This window comes from Heliconius melpomene, chromosome 16 (genome assembly GCF_056956725.1).
Source record: "Heliconius melpomene rosina isolate 202511_hmr_F chromosome 16, ASM5695672v1, whole genome shotgun sequence".
Taxonomy (NCBI): Eukaryota; Metazoa; Arthropoda; class Insecta; order Lepidoptera; family Nymphalidae; genus Heliconius; species Heliconius melpomene.
In genome coordinates this window covers 6,848,084-6,869,918 of record NC_140404.1, presented here as the reverse complement: position 1 = coordinate 6,869,918, position 21,835 = coordinate 6,848,084, and the positions used below count along the sequence as shown (strand labels likewise).

The window sequence follows — 21,835 nt, the reverse complement described above, 5'->3', positions numbered from 1 at the left end:
TATACAGGTAATATTTAAAACAATTTTCGTAATATTTTAAACTTTTATTAAATCATTTGTAATTATTCTTAAATATTAAAACAGGAAAAAATCGTTATTTGGAATCGATCCATGTGAAAGCAGCCGTACAGTTGTAAATACGACAATGTAGCATTTCGTTTACTTGAAGTTGTGTTAGAGTCGAGTTGAATTGAGAAATGTGCAAACTATACTAAATATATATACAGAGAGTGCTCTTGCAAAAAACTAAATTTTGTTTAAAAAAAAAAAGAGACTTAGACATGTCTTGTTTTTTTTCATCTTCCTAATGTTCACAGCACACTTCGTTCCATTAAAATACTTCTGTTCCCCACTTTTTACCCAATTTTGGGGGCATTGCGTGTTGAGTGATGGAACTCAATGCCACGCCAGGCATCGACACCAGACGTAAGATATATCTATCGTCTATCTCCAACTTAAAGGCCCGCAACGCACGCTGCTGCACGGGGTCGTGGGCGGCGGTGATCACCATCAGGTGACCCGAACGCTCGTTTGCCTTGTCCTTTTTCCATAAAAAAAATATATATTAAACATTTAATTGCCTCAATTGGGAATCGAACCCAGAACCGTCGAGTTACAGGCACACCCGTATGCCGCTACGCCACGACGGGGCCAATTATACTTACTATAATGTTGGTATTTGAGGAATCAATCAAAGAGTGCACAATCAGCGTGCGTGGACCGCGCGAGCTAATCTAAGTAATGGCCGCGGGAAGGTCCAATTGAGTTGGAGAACCAATGACTATGACACCTGATTGATTATATAACAAACGAACTTTGTACGGTCGATACGTATGAAGGTATAAATAATAATTAAAAGTGATGTAAAGTGATAAGAAGAGAGATTTAGTTCTCGCAATATTTAAATTTTGTTCGGTATATTAGTATTTTTAAAACACTAGTAATGTGAAATTATATTTTAAATGTAACAAAACGTAAGGCTAGTCATGGCGTTTGGTTTTTTCATTTCTTTGCTCTGGTGTCGATGTTAAAGCGAGAGGAGTGTTTTAGCACCAGACTCCCTCTGCTTACCATGCTATATGTGGGATATAACGTGAAGCAGAAAAAATTAGAAATACTAGATAATTATATATATAAAAAAATAAAACTATAACAGAATATTATATACATATATATACGATTTTCTATGTAAATATTAATATGAATGCTTCATAGAAATAGGAACACGAGCACAGCTTACATACATGAATAATATAAGTTGACAAAAATGAAAGCTGACTGTGTAATCTCGTAAAAATTGTAACATTTGCATTTGAATTAATAATGAGTTGTTATTCTGTTGATATTTTTTATATGCATTTTCCGCGTCATGCAGGATGTGCCTTAAATAACCTAATGTAATTCGGTTCTCTATTTTTTTTGTAAACAATAGTATTTTGATTATGGTTAAATATTTGCTATATTTGTGAGACGATTCTGTCCCATTAATATAAGCGATGATCGAGGGTTCGATTTCTAATTGGATAAATAAATTATTTTCAATTCTACGCCTTGGTACTAAATGCGGCGTTAAACTCCGCCAATATGCAGCGTCCTGAATTCAGACGGGATGCGCAGGTAACGATAAAAGCAATGATATTTACCTCAATACAATATTTTATTTGTTAATATATGAAAATATTACGTTAAATAAAATGCATTGGCCGAAATTGGTGAAAAGTAAACGTGTTCGGACCGACATTCTGAACAAATGTAGGCTGGGGTGAATAGAGAAGTGACAAAAACTTGACAGATAAAGGAGAGGTCGAGGCGACAGACCTTCAGACCCTCGCACACGGTGTCCGTTTGAATGACGACGTCATGTTTATTTGGCTAAAAAGGGGGGCGTAGTACAACTTGCTATCTCTGAAAAGAACATCACGTTGAAGTGGATGAACAACATAAATCTTTAAGTATATTCTGATAGGATGACTCAGGTAAATAGTTCAGAATCTAAGGTAACTTCACTTAATGTAAATGCAATTTTTACTTTAAATTCCGTTTTATTTCGTTTTGTTAACAATGATACTGAAGTTTTGGCTTTTTATTTTGTGGTCTTGCCTCTCAAAAACAGATTTGGCAAAACTACAGGGCTCGCTGGCACAAAATTGAAAAGAACATCGACGTTAAATTAGTTTTCGTTGAATAGTACGTGATCGGTTTAAATAATTATTTTTTCTCCTTTTTTATTCACAGGTCACGGCAGAGATGCGTATCGTTCCGATTGAGGGGGTTTCGTTAAATCGAAGTCGGTCCACAACTCACGAAGTGGACCATCAAACAGTAGGAAAAGGACAAAACAAAATGTATAAAGGAAATTGCTTCCACAAATCCACTCGTATCTTGGACAATAAACGTGGGACGGCTCGGACGCCCTAATAGCAATGAAATCACGAAACCAAAACTGTCGTATGTCAGATTCCGGTCGATATAGTATTTTTAAGTAATTATTTGATAAATCTTACAAAATATATATTTATGAAATCATTTATCTTATGCATTATCAAACAAATAAAGGTCAAGGGGGAATGAACTATTTAATATTATAATTTTTTCGCTCTGTTAATAAGGTATAGTGTAGTGTTGAGTTCCTTCACTCAACACACACGAAACTCGAACGGAGTATCATAACACTAGGTTCCCTCAGCCTAACCTGCTGATTGCGGGAGACAGCTTGAACGCTGACAATGATGATGATGCTAGTGTCTTTCAATTTTAATGGTGACTGGTGTCAATATAGTCAATATTTATTATATTCTGTTTTAAAATAGTTAGAAATCTAGCATTTCATTCTGTATGAAAGTATCTATTAATTTTAATTAGTTTTTAATTACCAAACCTGTACTTTTACGTTGTAAATTATAACTTTTGTAAATGGATTCTCGAAACGAGTCTGCTTTGGGTTCATTTCGAGTATATATTTTTATAGCCATTAAAACAATATTCATTATACAAAAGCGTTGTAAAAAAGTTTTCGTATTTAACGTTATGAGTCTTAAAGGAAATTGCTGGGTTTTAGAATCAAAGTACCTTTTTCGTCCTTGTAGCGGTCAACGTTATTCTTTATCTCGAATCTTTATTAAATCTATTAACCTTATTTATTAAAATATACAACAATATATGTACTTTCACAAAGATTGGTTTTAAAATGTTTCGTATAATAATATACCTATTATGAATTAATTATGAATAATCATTTCAAAATATTAATTTAAAATAATAAAAATATACTCTAATTCGATAAAAAATAATATAATAAATTAAGTAGCTAAGGCTTAAACCTTTTTTATTTCTTTCAGTTTTACTCTTTACCCAATATCTCGCACATTGCATGTTAGGCCGAGGTTCACTGGGAACGAGCGTTGTTTCGTTACCAAAGAGAGAAACTAAATATATTAATATATTAAATATTTAATTTTCCCGACTGGAAATCGAACCCACGACCTGACGCGGTTACAGTCGCACGCTAGTGTGAAAAACGAAAAACCGCTTTCAATTATATAATTGGACCGTTTATTTTGAGAGTGGTGTAAGTCCATTTTCTTTTGTTTCGAGAAAATTAAAGGTTAATATGTCGATGATTATGCAATTTCATTTACCGACCGATTTTAAGTTGTTCAAAACATAGGTTTTTTTTTGAGAACTTAAACACGGACTAGTTATATATAAAAAAATTACATTAAATTAAGCATGAATTACGTGATAGCTCATTTTTCTCAAAAATGGACTTACACCACTTTCAAAATAAACGGTCCAATTGTATCTCAAATAAGATAATTTCGATTAGTAAGCCATTGTGAAAAAAATACTAAACTAAGTAAATATATTATTAAGAACTTAGACACTTACTGTTTCATCTGACAGTGACTACAGTACACTATATAACTCTGACGTCTGTTTTAAATGTTTCTTTTTATAATAAAGAATTAAACTGAATATTATGTAGAAAATTGCCCTGTCAGACACACTAGTCTGGTCAAAGGGTAAAAAGGAGGTTAAAAATATAAACTGGTCTTTTGCGTGCTCAGTTAATTCCAGTGGTTTATCATAAGCGTCCAATGCTCATGTTTGCTCTGGCCTTTTGTTTTAAGTATCATTTTATTTTAGCTCAACTCCCTAGAAGCTAGGAACGTTTACATAATTTGGTAAATCAATGATACTAATGTAATGTAAGCGGTAAAATTCGAAATGTATGCGACAGTTTGCGGGTTCGATTCCCATTCGAGGAAATGAAATATTTTTATTGCTCTCGTTCGGAAACGTGGGGTTGAGTTTTGCTACTCAACTAGCAATATCTTCAGAATTGCGCTGAAAATGGAGAACGAAAATGTCTTAATTAGAATGGAGTGTTTTAACACTACGTTACTAGGTTTCCTCTGTCTACCCTGCTATGTGCGGGATACGGCGTTTCAAAGCAGACATACCATTACATTTCAAGTTCCGCCCATTTTTTGAGGGTGTTGAGTTGCGTAACTCAACGCCACACTTTGTTTACTAGAGAGGAGAAATACAATCCATTCTCCGGAATAAGATTCAAATCCACAACCATCGCAATTTTCAATCAAAGCCTATGCCACTGCGCTATAATAAGTGAAAAATATAAGAAAATAACAATCTAATTATTTATATATAAAGTAAATAATAGAATCTCTCAATAGAATCATGCTGAAGTTCTAATTTCAATACTCACTTGAATTGCTCCGATGATCAAAGAATATAGTGCGAAGCCTTGTTACAGTTTAGAAATTGCTAGTTAAGAGTTAGTATTAGACGTCTGCATAAGATTATGGTAATTCTTGAAGGAGTTTGAAACGCGGGGTGAGAATTTATTGAATATATCTATTCTGTTTAAAGTTTAAGAAACTACAATTGTGAAGTTAAATCGCATTATAAGGTATTATAGTTCATTTGAAATCACGACAAGCTTCATTTTCTAGCTTCTGAGGGTTTTGCACCTCACCTTTTGAAGGTACCCACCCTTTTGAAGGTGTCAGTTTGAAATTAAAATCAAATATTTAGATTTACGGTCCCTTGAAGTTCAGAAAATATCAAGCTTCGCAACGCAATCTAAAGATATGAACATTGATGTATTGGTTTTTCTGCATTTTGAATGGAATTCACCGCGTAATCAATCCCTATAGGGTACTTCCCTTCAATACAAATAAAGAAAAATACTCTGTAAAGTGGAAATTTATAAGTATTTCATAGAAAAAAATAATTATAAACTTATATAGGTAGTTTATTACATATAAAATAAATGCATATGTTTTCAAACTTTACTATCTTTTAAAAATTGTACTTCCCGTTGGCCTACAATCCTAAAATTCGTACAGCCTACAATTTAGGCCATACACCGGCCACATATTTGCGGCCAAAGGCGAGTCCGACTCACACTTAACCGATTTTTCTATTGAAACACGATTAACTTAATACAGGAGTCTACTCCTATCTACGTAATATTATTAAAATATATCTACCGTTATTGAACAAAAAAAGAATTAAAAAATCCGAACGACCTATATATTAAACTGACATTTAAACAAAAAAAAAAGAACTTACTAAGAATATTTATGTCAATTAGGATTTCTAACGAAAAACCCAGTCAAAGGTTTCGTTGAATGTCGAAGTGTCAAAGTTAAATTGGATATTAGAGTGAAATGATATCGTCGGCGGAGTTCGCCGGCTCGAGCTGACTAGTTAATCCTATGCCACAATTGACTCCGACTTGAATGTACTAGAACAATCCTCTGTTACTCACATTGTTTATATATCGAAAATATTCAGATTTCAGACTGTTTATATTTTAGAAATGGTGGTTTTATTAATGTATTTTTATATTCTATGTTTTTCTTTGAGACCAGTCGTGGCGTGGTGGCATAAAGTGGTGGTCTGTAAATGAGGTGTGCGGTTTCGATTCCCAGTCGAGGATATAAAATATGTAATATTTTCATTTCTTCGTTCTGGTGTCGAGGCAAAATGCGGTGATGAGTTCTACGTGTACCAGAGCGAGGATGTATATAATTACTTTATAAATATATTTAATTGTTATGTTCACGTAACTAAATAAAGCTAAATCTAATATCTCGCCCTAAATAAAGTCAAATATTTAATTTTAACTGGGGTTCACAATTATAATTACGTTATTATTTGTTTTTAAATTTATCGGAGTTTAAAAATATTTTCATAGATTCTATGATTTGAAATGAGTTATACCATCGCTTGCAGGCAGACATATCCAAACTACGTCACGGCATCATAAATATTGAAATAATAGATGAAAAACAATACAAATGTTTGAAAACTATAATAAGTCCTACTATTTATAATAAATGTGAAAATTTGTGAGGATGGATGTTTGTTCCATTTTCATACAAAAAACTACTAAATGGATTTAGATGAACCTTACAGTAATATAACTATACGTACATCAGAATAATAGATAGGTTACAATTTATATGTAAGCATTTTGTATAGTTTTGCTATAATGTAACAAGTCTAAGCCGGCGAAGCCGCGTGTTTATTAAACGAATTATTTTAAATTTTTTAGAAGTGGCTTGTACTTAATAAAACGTTATCCAGAATTAGAATTTGTAGTAGAAATATTTTTTTAAACTTTCATGAAACTCCAGCTTAACATAATAATCACAGCTATTTTCAATAAAAAATAATAATGAAATGACTAAGATATACCTACATATCTCTTAATACGTTCACATTATAATATACCACGTTCCACATTACAGTACCTTTCTGCCTTGGAAACGGTTAATAATGTAGGCCATACCACAGCCAGTGGAGATATGAAAACTCATTTGTCGCGACAATTGACTACGACAGACGGTTGACGGCAGGCTAATAGTGATGTGAGATTAGAGACCCACAAACAAATGGTCTTGCTCATTGCTTGTAATCCTGTGACAGTTGGTCCAACTATACAATAAGGTTACCTAAGTTGGGTGTGGAATTTTGGTATATTTTTTGTGTTGTGATGATAATAATTTAATTTAATTATAAAGGGTTTTAATTAGTCTAGTGTCAATACACTCTGTTCTCCACTCTCCGATTGAATTCTAGACATTGCATGTTTAATTGCTGAACTAAATACTAAGCTGGGAGAATATACTGCGCGAGGAGAAACGAAAATAGCAAAATAACATTTTTCAAGATCATTATTTTCCGATATTTTCAACTGAAAATAAATTTAATACATTATAAAAATGTATCGTAAAAATCAAGAAATATCGAAATAACTTCACGTATAACGCTTTTGTCCCTATTATAACCGCGGAATCCACTCTCATGCATATTTTATTCAATCGTAGAAAAATATTTAACCTCTTTACATACATAAATGTATATTCCTTTGCTATTAATTTTGTTAGTTAAACCCTTCTTTATATATTTATAAATATACATTTTATATTTATATGTACTTTGAGGCCGTCGTAGCACAGAGGCCATGGTGAATGTAACGCGACGGTTCTATTCCCAATAATAATTTATTCCATTTATTTCATTATTTTTGGGTAACGGAGTGTTTTAACACTAGCTTCCCTCTGCTTATACTGCCATATGTGAGATACAGTGTTATGCTTTAAAAAAATACTTAGAGTCTTAAATATAGGTCACTCGACAATATTCTGGACGGAAAGTAACACACAAAGACCAGATCGTACATTATTTTACTTACCCCAGTTTCTACTGTGATACGAATATAAAGAGTAAAAACGGCCCAGAAAATGTTTAAAAATAACACATGGACTGCTTTCTAAGCACTGTTTCTAAAGCGACAGAGATGAACGTTTACCGACACCTTGACTGTTTGCATTTCTTTTCAAATAATGTGTCATGCCGTCTTACTTTGTGAAAATAGAAAAGATATAATACCCTGGAATGAGGCTCTATGAGGTTTCAGTTTTAGATCTGAAATCGTACTTAAATATGAAACGGTTTTCTATTTATAATGTCACTAGTTCTGTGTGAAAGGAAGTTGTGCGACTATAAAATATTCAGAGTAGATTTCGTTTTAAGATGTTTGGGCAGTTATTTCTGTATTTGAGTTTTAAGCTTACTTCTAGATAAGCTAATTTGATATTTTATTTCCTTATAGCTTTACTGTTTTTTATTAGGTTAAAGTTTGATTCCAGTTTGGCGCAAGAACATAAGCGTGTGACTGTAAGCACGACTGGTTATGGATTCGATTCCCACTCGAGGTAATTAAATATTTACTATTCTTATTTCTCTTGTTCCGGTAAATCTAAAAAATCAGCAGAACGAAGTCTCTTAACACTTTTCTCCTTTGCCCTCTACCCTACTCGCGGGATACAACGTGAAGCGGGAAAAAAAAGTTGAAATCATATTCTAACAATTAATATGTTAGCAAGAATTTTGCTTCTATAACACCATTTTTTAACAAAAATAATATAACATTCTGAGAAGTTCTATACAAACGAGCAATGTTTAGTAAATATTCGTACAACAGAACATTCGTTGTGCATCCTCTACATGCATACTTACGTACGTATGTTTACGTAGATCTTGTAAAGTTTATTTTCCATTAATTTTAAGAAATTTCTATTACGTATATAAATAAATACAAAAAAATACGCACTTTATGAAAAAAGAAATCTTATAATGCTATATTTTAAAACTCATTTCAATAATTATGAGTAATAAAATTATTATGAACCATAAGCAATCACCGGATATCCGGAACATATTCATCTGTAAATATTATCCGGAAACATTGAATTTTATTTGATTTATTCTAACATTTTACAATTGGGGTCCTAGTTAAAATGTTCCGTGGGGTAGGTTTGGAGAATTTGTAGTTTTAAAAAACTATCTAATATAATAAGTATATTTCATATATTTATTAATAATATTAAAACTAATTGAATATTAAATTACTACTGAGACAGAAATAGCACTAATTTTGTATATCTAGCCTGGCCTGATTTAGTTTAAATTTCTAAAAATGGCAATATATAAATAAAGTATTATTTTGTACATTCCACATATTATATATTTGTTAGGTTCTCAGTACCCATTTCGCACCGCGTGCAAAAGATGCGTAAAGATAAAAAACCTTACTGCCTTCATAAAAGTAAAATCTTATATCGTCATTGTCGTCGTAAGTAGCGTCATTTGTATCGATATAAATAAGAGAAGTTCAGTATTTATATTCAATAAAAAATTCAATAACTTTAAGTAAGAATATAAGACAAAATTTTATTTGTACAAAAAATAAAATATTTTCTATTGATATTAAAGATTAAATAATCGGCCAGCGATCCAGAGGCAGCCCGCGTCCAATTAGGATCCGAATCCCTTAAGACTGGAAATCTCAACGGGTAGCTCGGACACTGAAACGTGTTCTTATCTAAAATTGATTTTATTATTTTTTCACACATATATATATATATATATATATATATTTTAAATTTACTTGTATTAATATGTAATATGTATCAATAATCTTTACACGCCTATGCCACTGTGGCATGACTAGTTTCAGTTTTTGTTTTTGTTCACTTAATAATTTCTATTTCTAATATAAATTTAAGGAAATTGCATATAATTATGGTAATAGACCCAATGCTGCTCTTTGTAATTTAATGAGATCAAATAAACCACCCCCTGTAAAATTTATTTATTCTAAACAATGCCACGGTGGCGTCGAGCAATAATAAAAATATGGCACATACAAAAGTAATGATTTTTTTAGCTTGACGCTTCATGCTGCATTTAGGGGTAAAAGTAATTTAAGGGTAGGTAGAGGAACTAAATATGCGAAGTTGATTGCCTATCTTCACTAGTTAGAAAGGCACTTCTTCTTAAGAAGAAGAGAACTAGAACAATTAATAATTGTAAGGATAAAGTGTGACAAGCGATCGCTATCTGATTCTTTTATAGCTTTAATTTATTTCTCACATATTTATTTTCATTTTTTTTTTATTTTTTTTTATTTTCAGCTTCATGCTGTATCCTGCATATAGCAGGATAGGCAGAGGGAAGCAAGTGCATGTGTTCGAATGGCGGTCGAACCCATCCATCCACCATCGCGGTTACTGTCACACGCTTGTACCCCTTCGCCACGATTTTTTAAATGCAAATATTTAGGAAAGAATGTAATGTGAAACCTCCGTCACAGTAAACTATGATCTGACGTTCCTTAGAAATCCTTTACATAAAACTCCTTATTTATTCTACGAGCATACAAAATAAAAACATTTGAGTAGAAAGGTTTCTTTCGGTTTTACCGCAAGTCGTAAAATAGCCGACACATAGTCAACGTAAGAGAAGGTAACAAGGATCGCATCCTACCAAATTCAAAGTGACAAAATTGCTTTAGGCTACCTGGGACTCCTATTATTTAACATTTTCATTATATCTCCTTCTTTTACTTTTTCTTGTATTTTTATAAATATTCTAATGTTTATAAATTTTAATAAAAAATGGGCAAAGGGTACAACAAATTATTATTTTGTTCATTTCACATATTATGTATTTGTTAGGTTCTCGGTTTCCATTTAGCTACGCGTACATTTTCAAAGGCTAAGTCAATTGATATCTAAATAGACAGAGATACCAGGGCCCCAGAACTACGTCATTTTAGCAAATCTGAAATATTGATTATTAATAGTCTAATATGTAGTTAAGACTGTAAGCGTAATTAGTAACTTGAAAGTTGGACCCTTTTAGAGGTAGCGCCAACTTTAGTTAGGTACACGCTCAACTCGTTAAAGTAGAAACGCTCGTATTTAAATATGTTTGTAAGAATAATGTAAAAAATGTATATTTATTAAACCAATGCTATATATACTCGTACATAAGTAATATAAAAATGTTACAAACTTCATCAAATTTTTTTTTACAATTATTATATGACCATATTCATACATTTTACTACATTGTTATTACTAGACGTTACAAACTACGCCGAAAAATAAACTTTAAACGTGAAAAAAAAAAGAAGATACATCACAAAAATAATCCAATATCTTATAAGCTCCAAAAAAATAAAAATAAAAGAGGATCGAACGAAGGCTTAATTCTCCGTACATATTTACATGTCCCGCGATTGTCAATATAGCGTGATATATTTGAAAATCGACGTAAGAGCTCGCGTTCCACCTTTAACGCGGAACAAATCACATTTTCTCCAACATTACCATCGCAGGGTGGAACGCGTTAACTTCAAAGAGATGCTGCGAGACCCTCCTCGTTACAAAACTCATTACAAGACGCCAAATAAGAAGTCGTAAAGCAACCTCCCTGGGAGTCTATTACGCTATGCTAAATGATATTTTTGTATTCGTATTTAGGATATTTTACGTGGGGAGGTCCGTGTAAACACAATCCGAATTTAATCTTCACGCTGTAACCCGCACACAGCAGGGTAAGCAGAGGGAACCTAGTGGTAACACTTTTGACATTTTCCAGCAAATTATGCCCCTGCTCCACGTCTGGCCTCAATGGCCAAATTTAATTTGTCCAGCTTTATTTCGAAGTCAATGGCAAGAAAACTTTATTTAGTGCGTAAACAAGGGTGATCGACTTCTTTTCGCAGACGCTATCGGTTAGAATGATATTGAAAGGTCAGGAGGAGCTGACCAGAATACATTACCAGTAGGGAGTTACGTGTCGCGGTGAAGGCAAGCTCATATAATATATTACACGCTAAATCACCGTCTGGACTTAGATATTTCTGATAGGATGGCAGTTTTTAGTAAGTTCTGTGTTTATGATCTATTTATAATATTTTTGTCACTTTTTTTTAAACTATTCAAATCTTTTAAAAGCCATCACTCTATGTGGCCTACAAGTTCGTACAGCACCACAGAGGTCTTTTTAGGGTTCCGTACCTCCAAAGTAAAAAAAACTAAATCCTTATAGAATTACTATGTTGTACGTTTGTCCATTTATTTCGCTATCGCAAAAAGGTATCTAGCTAAAATTAATGCAAAATATTCGTTCTTTAATTAAAATTAGTGCATATACTAAACTTATGCTTGTAAGTTTTTATAACTTGTACTTCCCGTTGACCTGAAATTGGTACGGAAGTATCGGCATGCTAATTCACTCTCAACCATATTTTTTTAAGATAAAGAGGAGAGTAACTGGTTTTTTTTAAGATAGAGAGGAAGGTATCTTATTCGAAAGACTTAATAGTATGCTCGATCCATCTATAAAATGATCATATAAAAAAAACAGCAAATAAAAATATATTTTACAACAGAATCGATTCAGCGATATTGATCGAATCAAATTAATTTATCTTATTTCAAAAATACAAAAAAAAACTGTACACATTTATAAGTTTTTTAACAATTTATTAATTTGTACTTTTATTTATAAACAATAGAAGTTGTAAAAATAAAACGCCATTTTTAGGACTTCTTCGAAATAAGACACCGCTATTAGCTATGTGATTTCACGTAACGGCCGACGGCTTTAAGAGAAAAATCCTATCTAAGAATATATTTTAATAAAATGTTTTTTTCATTATCCTTAATGCTGAGAAATCATAAGGAGCTTATTTGCTAATATAATAAATATCCAGTTTCTGAAGCTACTCGAACACTTAAATAAATGATTACGTTATAGGCAGTTTCATAAGTCTTCTCTACAGCTGATAATATTTCATGGTGCGAGGTAAAATATTGAATTTAAGAAAATACCCGCGTTCCAACGAAATATTGTACCTGTATGATATCTTAGGTATTCGATGCTTTTATAACATTTGTATTTATGGTTTAACTTATTTAATTAAACTATAAATATTAGTACAAGAAAAAAGCTGTAATATCGTGTAAATTAAGAAGTAATTTGCAACAAGCGTGTCCCATTCTTATTGCGAATCACTTCTTAATTTACACGATATCTGACTAAAAGCGATAGTCATAGATTCAAATTTCACAATAAAAATGCGTAACAAGCATTTGACATTTATTTATATGGACTTTTTTCAAATTTCTATCGTTTTCTGAATCACTTTTGTTGGAACAGAAAAAAATCCAAGAATCTGAATTACACACACTTCTTATTGTTGCATGTTTTTAGTTTGTAGTCTTAAAATTTAATAATAATATATCAAGTTGCAGGCTGATATAACTATTCTATTTGCCACCCAAGAGAGATATAACACTGTATAATGTATGTACATTATCATCTAAAATAATTATTCTCTATCGGTCGACTGTCTGCCTAACAATCTAACTAGATATAGGTACATCACATTGATGCTCTATAATTATCCAGGAGTAACTACATAAATAAATAGCTCTACATGCCTTCTATATTATTATATTCTAGTTAAAGATATTGCAGTTACTTATTTTCAAATTGTTTTTAACACATCCTAGAAAACTAGATATGTTAAGACACTCCACTCTCTATTTTCGGCCGAATTCTGAAGCCATTGAGTGTGGTGACCCCAAGACCAAAAAAAAAACATTTCCTCGCGTCGGAATCGAACTCACAACCTGTCACTTTTACAGTCTCGTGTCTCTCTATCTAACATCTAAATGTGCTTTACAATATAAATAAAAAGCACTTCTTTACCTGTTTGCAAAATTTAAATACGCCTCTCTTATACCCATCATATATAACAATATCGATACTTCCCTGTGATCCTATTTGAAACGTATATTGAATATCGGAAACGTATTTGGGGTTGAAATGAGATCTCCTCCTATTGTTTTGGAGGCACTTGATCTCTCGCGTTAGAACTTTGACGGCTAATTTCCTCTTTTTTTACGATGCAAATCGATATGTTTTCATGTTTTTGTTTATTTACCTTATTTATATGATATTTTTTGTTTGTTTTCCTTTAGCTTTAAGCTTGTTTGTTTGTAAAGATGTTTACGATGGAAAATATGAATAAATATTTCTAAGAAATTCTGTTATATTATTGTGAAGTAATGGGAGTTTTTCATACATTATCTAATTATCTGGAGAGGTCGAGATTTATATTTTATTACGTATTAGAAATATGAGCGCTCATGTAGACTTCAATTTAATTGAATTGAACGTTTCAATAGAAATCACTAACAAAGTGTGATATCATAAGCAAACTACCTGTTTTACCAAAAAAATATATAACCTGGAATAATATGAAACTCTATCTCATTAGCAACTACTTTCTTTGGAACAAGTATTCCGACCAGCTATTAGCTAAATGCCACAATAAATAATAGACGTATGACATTATTTCGTGTATTGTTTGGGTAAAAGAATAACAGTTATTCGTGTAAAAGACGTTAATCATCGCTGTTGCTGGCGTCCCGCGAGACGGGACTTTCTGCCGCAAAGTGGATTTTTCCTTCATTTCCTCGAGGACATTTTTGTTTCCGACTCTTGAATAAAACTCAAATGTTATCAAGCAACACCATTCTTGCAGAAATGGAATTCTATCAGAATTGGCGTATATTTCTCGCTATGTCAGGTTTGCTACTGTAACATACTATTAAATTAGACTTGAAGTAAAACTCTGACAAATAAACAAACGTTTTAAATTTTTGTCTAAAATTATTTAAATAAATATTAATTTAAAATTTGTTTAATTTTAGGATTTATATCTCTAAAGGAAAAATCGGAATCCTTATAGAATCATTTCGTTGTCCGTCTATCTGTCTATCAAGACCTCGCGTTGCACTAACCTGTTTTTACTTGTAAAACTGCATATAAAATTACATATATATTAGTATATATCAAAGAAATTCAATTTAATTTATTTTAAGTAATTAAATTATTTATTCTATTAGGTTTTCATACTGCAATAATGTAGCATAAGTACATTTCCAAATGAGAACTTAGTAATTTCTGACTTTGTGGCCAAATTAGTTTGGGCAAACGTCAAGTGGTTGTATCTTTTATGAGAGTACGCGATATAAATTTGAAACAATGTAACCAAAATGTCAACGCGAAACTTCCAGAACGTCCGACGCAATTAAACAGTTAAAATCAAACCCTATCGTAAAAGTTAAGTAGAACCTTTTGTACCACTCCAAACTCCATTTTAAATATTAAATGAATTTAATTATTTATTAAGCAATTACTTTCTCGCTTATATTGACCCTTAAAACTATTTAAATATTATATTCAAATTTAAAATGTTTAGAATTCGTTGGAATTTTTATGGTCAAATAGATTTAAAATTAAAACTTAGTTAATTTTTTTTTACCATGGATTTGTAAGCACTTTCTTACTTAGTTGTAACTGTTATATTAATTTAATTATTAATTTTCAATTAATTTTAAAACTTGTAAGATATTTGAATTCCATCGGTTGAATTGAATTCAGTTACATTGACATAGAAATATTTGTAAAGATAAAATAACGAAGATTAAAAAAAGATATATATTTTTGACGAGTTACTATCATCACTCAATTGGAAAAGCGTCCGACTGTAAGTGTGATAGCAGTATTTGATCCCTTTATTATTCAGGATAATAAACGTTTTTAATTGGTGAAATGAATTATTTTGATCCAACAAAAATGATTTTTTTTTTTCAAAAAATCACAAAATTTATCTATGTTTAATAGGTCAAACTTTCACTGATATTTGTTAAAAAAGTATTTTTAATAACAATTGATTAACATCATTTGCCACTTACAAAAAAATCGTAATTTATTTACGATTATAAATTGTTGCTACTATAAAATAAGAAACGGAGTATTTTTACACTAGACCCTCAGCCTACCCTGCTGTGTGCATTAGACAGAGTAACGCTAGAAAAAGAAATTGTAAAGATAGATATTCAATTCTATATACAGCTATGGTTAGACATAGGAAATTCGCGAATTCATCCAGTTCCAGCATACCCAGCACACAAACGAGCTTAGAGAAGTAATTTCAAAGTTACAAATTGAAATCTGAATATAGTGATCGCTTACATTGTATCGGTCCAGTTGCAGCACAGAAAGCGCTAGCTGAAATCGACCAACGAAAATCCAACACGATCAGTATACGAGTGCATATACTGTTCCCAACATGTTCCCAACATGTTACCATTTACGCGATAAATTGGCACCCGCAGATCTACTATCCTATTCAGTAGACATGTTGATGTGTGGAACAAGTTCATGAGGCAATTCCTGCCATTCGTTTTGGTGATATATTTGCTTTTGAATGTGAAAGCGATCCTATTTGTTACTAAACGAGGGTGTCCATTTTTTTTAAATGTTTCGGGAATTTGGTTTCTGTACATTAATGTTTTATAGTTGAGTGGTTTGACAAAAATGACTGATCGTAGGTTCAAATCTCGCCTAGAGACACGTATATAGTTATTATCTTTGGTGATTCATTAAGTACCGTTGTTTGTATTATTAGATTATTTAATTTTAACTCATAGTCAAGGTGGTACCATATTGGAAACATTATTTACTATTTTATTTAATATTTAATTAAGTAAAACTTAATTATTTTCGTTTGTGAGTAAATTCATAAATTTATGTTCCAATAATGAAGTTACAAATAACTTACATTGGCTTAACGTGGCGTTAAGTATGCTTAAGCCTAGTAAGCTATTCGTGAACCCAAAACATACATATTATAAACAGGTATATAACTTGTAATGCGATTAGCACCTTAGATCAAGGATAAATTAAAATGACACCTTTTGTTAGGTGTCATTATACCTAAGAGGTAATTTTCAACACCTAACTAATAAAAATAGATATTTAAATCTAAAATATTTATATAATTTTTTTTATCCTAACAAATTTTACATATATATACTGTATCTTGCACATAGCAAGGTAGGGGAGAGGGAACCTGGGAACCAAACGTAAAACAGTCCGTTCCCATTTAGACACTTCCGTTTCCCTCTTCCCGTCGAATTCTGGAGGCATTGTACGACTAGTGGCCTCATTACTAGAGCACAGAAACAAAAATATTAAATATTAAATCTTCTATAGTGAGAATCGGACCCCGAACTTGGTCTATCTAGCCTCTATTGGTAATAATAATTTTATTTTAATTTTTACGAATAATACCAGGAAAAATATTATTTAAATTATATATATATTAAACAATAATTGTAAATTCATTAATTTTATTATAATTCGAAATGAGCCACCGACAACACCGGCACCGTCACCATGCCTGTGTATATCATTTCTATGTGTTTTTTATTCTTAGTGGATTTGATATAGCTTACCACGTGAGGTGAAGCCATACATCATGCATTAACAGAAAGGTCATGACCAGTTACATGTGAATTTTGACAGAACAGCCCCGCCCACCAACATTTAACGAGCAAACTTGCCATATTAGTTTCTATTTACTTTATGGTAAATTACCTGGTACGCTTTAATGCTTATTTTATTATGGCTTTTAATGATTCATATTGTTTTTTAGTATACATTTTATGGTCTAGCTTAATAAATATGAATATATTTCAAAGTGTTTTATCTTTCTGTATTATTTTTAGGGTGTTATATTATTTAAAATTATGTATTATAGACTTGGAAACTATACTGCTAGGTATCTATTGAAAGTAAATCAAAAAGTTGACAAAAAAAATATTTTCAACAGCCATTAAATAATGAACTCAAACCCATTTTCCTCTTAAGTTTTAATTATTGCCGCGAATCACTCCCAGAGAAACCCAACAACGGGAACAATTCGGAATCCATTCAATTATTCAAACTTTTAATTAATATTAATAGGAGCTCTCACTTTCAAAAGAAAGAACACTGGGAGCAGATAAAAACTCCTTAGAAATCTGCGTAACTTGCAGCTGTGAACTGCGAAATTAATGCGAATACAATAAAGCGTACGAAAATAGATGAGGAGTCGCGAATAAAAATTATTTCGGTATTATCAGTGGCGGTGTTCCAGAACAAAGGCCGGTCTGTGTGAGTGCGTCCATAATAAACGTCATGACAGTAGATAGGAAATTAAACGAAACTAAAACGAACTCCTGCACCAGGGGGTGGAAGTTCGAGGGACCGTTCCCGTGCTCCTTGAAAAAAGTAAATTAAGAATGGACGGCCCGATTTTGTTTACCTAGCTGTGAGCGACAGGTAGAAAAGGTATTTTTTGGGAAAAACTTATGATTTCCGTTTTCAGACAGTAAATTTATGAATTGCATAGTTTAATAACGAAATATGAGCATATATTTTATTTATTTTATATATATTTGTAACAAAAATAGTTCCTATCTTACCTTTAGGGAGAGGTTCAATAACAATTTTGACTGCGTCCACTGCAACGAGTCCAGAGAAGATCCATAACAAAGCCATGCCCCGCATGTACTGCGTTACTTCGTCCATCTTTATTTAGCTACGTCGTCGTGCACATTGCAGAACCTGAAAAGAATAATACTTTTAAAATTATTATATACATTTATTTTTATTTAAATAAATGTAATATTACATTTTATAATTTATAATTGAGAAAATATTTTAGGAAACAGTATTACAATTCCACCAAACAGGTTTTTTAATTAAATTCTTAATATTAGTCGGATCCTACACTTTGAAATAAAGTCTATATAAAATTTTCGGATTTGCATTTATGAATAATAACTGAAAAAGTTCAACCCCGCTAATCCGTTCGCTCTCATTCAATATAAGGAATAAAAATTTGGTAAATACAACGCAAAAAGTCCTAAACTGAATTTGTCTGTTAAAAAAGTTTTAAGGTGAAATGGTTTATTCAGGTCAAAAAATGTTGAAAAGATTTACTTTTTCATTTTCAATATTCTTTCCTATAAAAGGAAAGTAATTTAATTTTTCTTTTTTTTACAGGACTTACAAATGTACTAAATTATAATATTGGCATTTATTCTGACGTCTGTTATTTGAAACTATACATAACTATACGCATCATTTAGATTACGAAGTTGTTGTTATCGTTGAAAGGGATGTAATTATCATCGATTTTTTTCACACATGACGCTTAGACAGTAATAATTGCGCCGAAACCTTTGAGCCAGTCTTTCTCTCCACCAGTGTGATGGAGAAATCTGCATTTTAGTCTTTCAAAGAAAAAAGTAACCCCTATTGGATCACTCGTTTGTCCGACGGTCCGATTTTACGTTACCATTTTATCCTTATTGCCCTGCGCCCCCTTAGCTTTGAGAGCGTTTGAAAAACCTAAGTCCAAGTATGATAATATTAGAATGTGGAATCAACTAGCTCGTGAATTGAAAGAATGGTTTATTGTTCACGACTTCGTACTATTGTATGTTTTCGATTTTCAGTATCTGATGGCTTCTATCCCTAATGAAAAATATCATGAATTGTCTAAGCATATTATATTCTCTATTTCAATAGAAAATATTTAGTTATTATATATAATGTTTTTTTATCTTAAATTAACTAACCCAATACAAAAATATATTTTATATATGAAATCTATATTAATATAAACGTGATTGTTTATACAAGACTAGCGGACGCGCGCAGCTTCGCTTGCGTAATTAGGGGTGAATTCTAATAAACCACGAAACATGTGTTCAATGAAATATTTTTAAGAGTCTAAATTTAAAATTTTATAAAAATCGGTGGCGATTTAAAGATTTTTCCATACAAACTTTTAACCCCTTATTTGCACCCTTAGGAGGTGAATTCTAGAAAATCATGAAACACATGTTCAATTAAATATTTTTAAGAGTCTAAATTTAAAATTTTATAATAATCGGTGGCGTTTTAAATTTTTTTCCATACACACTTTCAACCCCTTATTTGCACCCTTAGGGGAAGAATTCTAGAAAACCATGAAACATGTGTTCAATTAAATACTTTTAAGAGTCTGAATTTCAAATTTTATAAAAATTGGTGTCGATTTAAAAAAAAATCTATATAAACTTTCAACCCCTTATTTGCACCCTTAGGGGGAGAATGCTAGAAAACGACGAAACACGTGTTCAATTAAATACTTTTAAAAATCTTAATTTCAAATTTTATAAAAATCGGTGAAGCTTTAATTTTTTTTCCATACAAACTTTCAACTCCTATTTCACCCCTTTAGGGTAAAAATTTTTCAAAATCCCTTCTTAGTGGATGTCCAGATTACGAAAGTAAACATCTGTCCAACTTTCATGTTTCTACCATCTGCGCTTACGGCTGTGCGCGCGTCTTACCTCAGTCAGTGAGGACAAGTCCTTTTATATATATAGATAACTAGTGGACCCGGACGCGGCTACGCCTGCTTCAACTATAAGAATATTTATTAAATATATTCATGAAATTATTTTCAATTTTCATTAGAATTAGTAAGGAAATATAGGCCTAAATAATTAAAAAGAATAATAAGTAGATACATATTATTAGAAAAAAATATCTGAGTAATTGAAATGAACCAACAAAAGGATTAAAAGTAACTAAAGGATAGGTATTTCTTAATATTAGGAAAAGTACCTAAAGTATTCCGTGCGTGCGTACATAGATATCGACTCTACGAAATAACTAAACATTTCTCTCTATTAAGCAGGATAATTTTAGCGGGCTATATCAAATAAAATAAGAAGAGAACCAAAGTGTAGTTTAAATTAATTATAAACAGCAAATAATTACATAAAAATTAACAATAGTTCGAAAATGTATGAAAATTTTTAAAACCGTCAACGTCATCTGCCCGTTCGCGTCGGTCATACTATGCCGCCCTTAGGCTAGGTCATTTGGAATCAGTGACATCTCCTCAATTATTTATTAGAATGTTATACAGTAAACTATAATTTCAATCTAGATAAAATGCCAAAAGTGACTATTATATTTATTTTCATAAGGATCAATATCAAAATGTCGCGGTAACGGTTGCGTAGCGACGCGACGGTTGTTATTAACATGGCAGAATAAATTGCATGTCAAATTAGAAAGTACTTTAAAATATATTAGTTTATATGTATAATGTAATGTTATATAGCCTATAGCACTTCTGAAGAATGCAGCTTTCATACAAAACAAAAACAATGTAAATCGGACCAGTAGATCCAGAGATCTTAGCGTTCAAACAAACAAACAAACAAACAAACAAACAAACAAACAAACTCTTCCGCTTTATTATATTAGTATAGAGTATAGATAATTATAAAATATATATACTTGTGTGTTCTTTCTAAAATGCTAATATATAAGGCTTATAGAAGATTCTATTTTCTAAAACAACCCTAAAATTTTCTGCTAATCGAAATTAATTAGGAGCAAGAGATTATACTGCAATTTTATTAAAGGCATTATGTACCTGAATTTCGTCGCTCGTCGCCATTTTCAAATCCTATCCTGCAATAATGAGACAGGCTCCCCAGGTCTCTTTGAAGAAAATTTTTAATGAAAATATTATAAAAGATGCCGTCTTTTAAAAACGTAATTGATCCTAGCGAGGCTTCTTTATTTAAATTTCACTATTTGTTGGCTTGCCTTAATAGACGCTATGACTGAGGCCTAGGTAATATTTTTGTATTTTTTTGCGACATTCTATACATTTGGTGTCGTTCACAAAATAAAATATTCCTTTGCGTCGTCTTTAACACATTTTCTTTTAAGTTTGTTGAACCTACTGTGAATATAGTTTTATTTATATTTATTCCACACTGACAGCTAAACTTTCGTAGCACAGACAATATCGTTTCAACTTTGTCGCTGCACTGAGACGAATAATAAATAACCATTGTAGAAGTGCTAATTTAAATCTAAAATTAGATATTTTATCTTTTCACTAAATCTAACTTTTATATTTATCCAAGTTTTTATTAGTTATTTTTGGAAGAACGTTATTATTCTATTATTACGTAAATGTAACTTTTGAATACTTAATTACAATATATAAGGATCTGTTTTTGTA

General features: G+C 31.5%; 1 protein-coding gene across 3 annotated transcripts in view; it reads right to left on the bottom strand.

The window, feature by feature from the left end:
• Positions 1 to 21,835, bottom strand: part of Sema2a (Semaphorin 2a) — a 301,672-nt gene that overhangs the window by 119,213 nt on the left and 160,624 nt on the right. For all 3 annotated transcript variants that reach the window (XM_085199139.1, XM_085199141.1, XM_085199140.1), the window contains one exon: positions 18,216 to 18,357. In XM_085199139.1, the coding sequence (XP_085055265.1) occupies positions 18,216 to 18,321 (106 nt within the window). In that variant the 5' untranslated portion in view covers positions 18,322 to 18,357. The remainder of the gene's footprint in view (positions 1 to 18,215; positions 18,358 to 21,835) is intronic.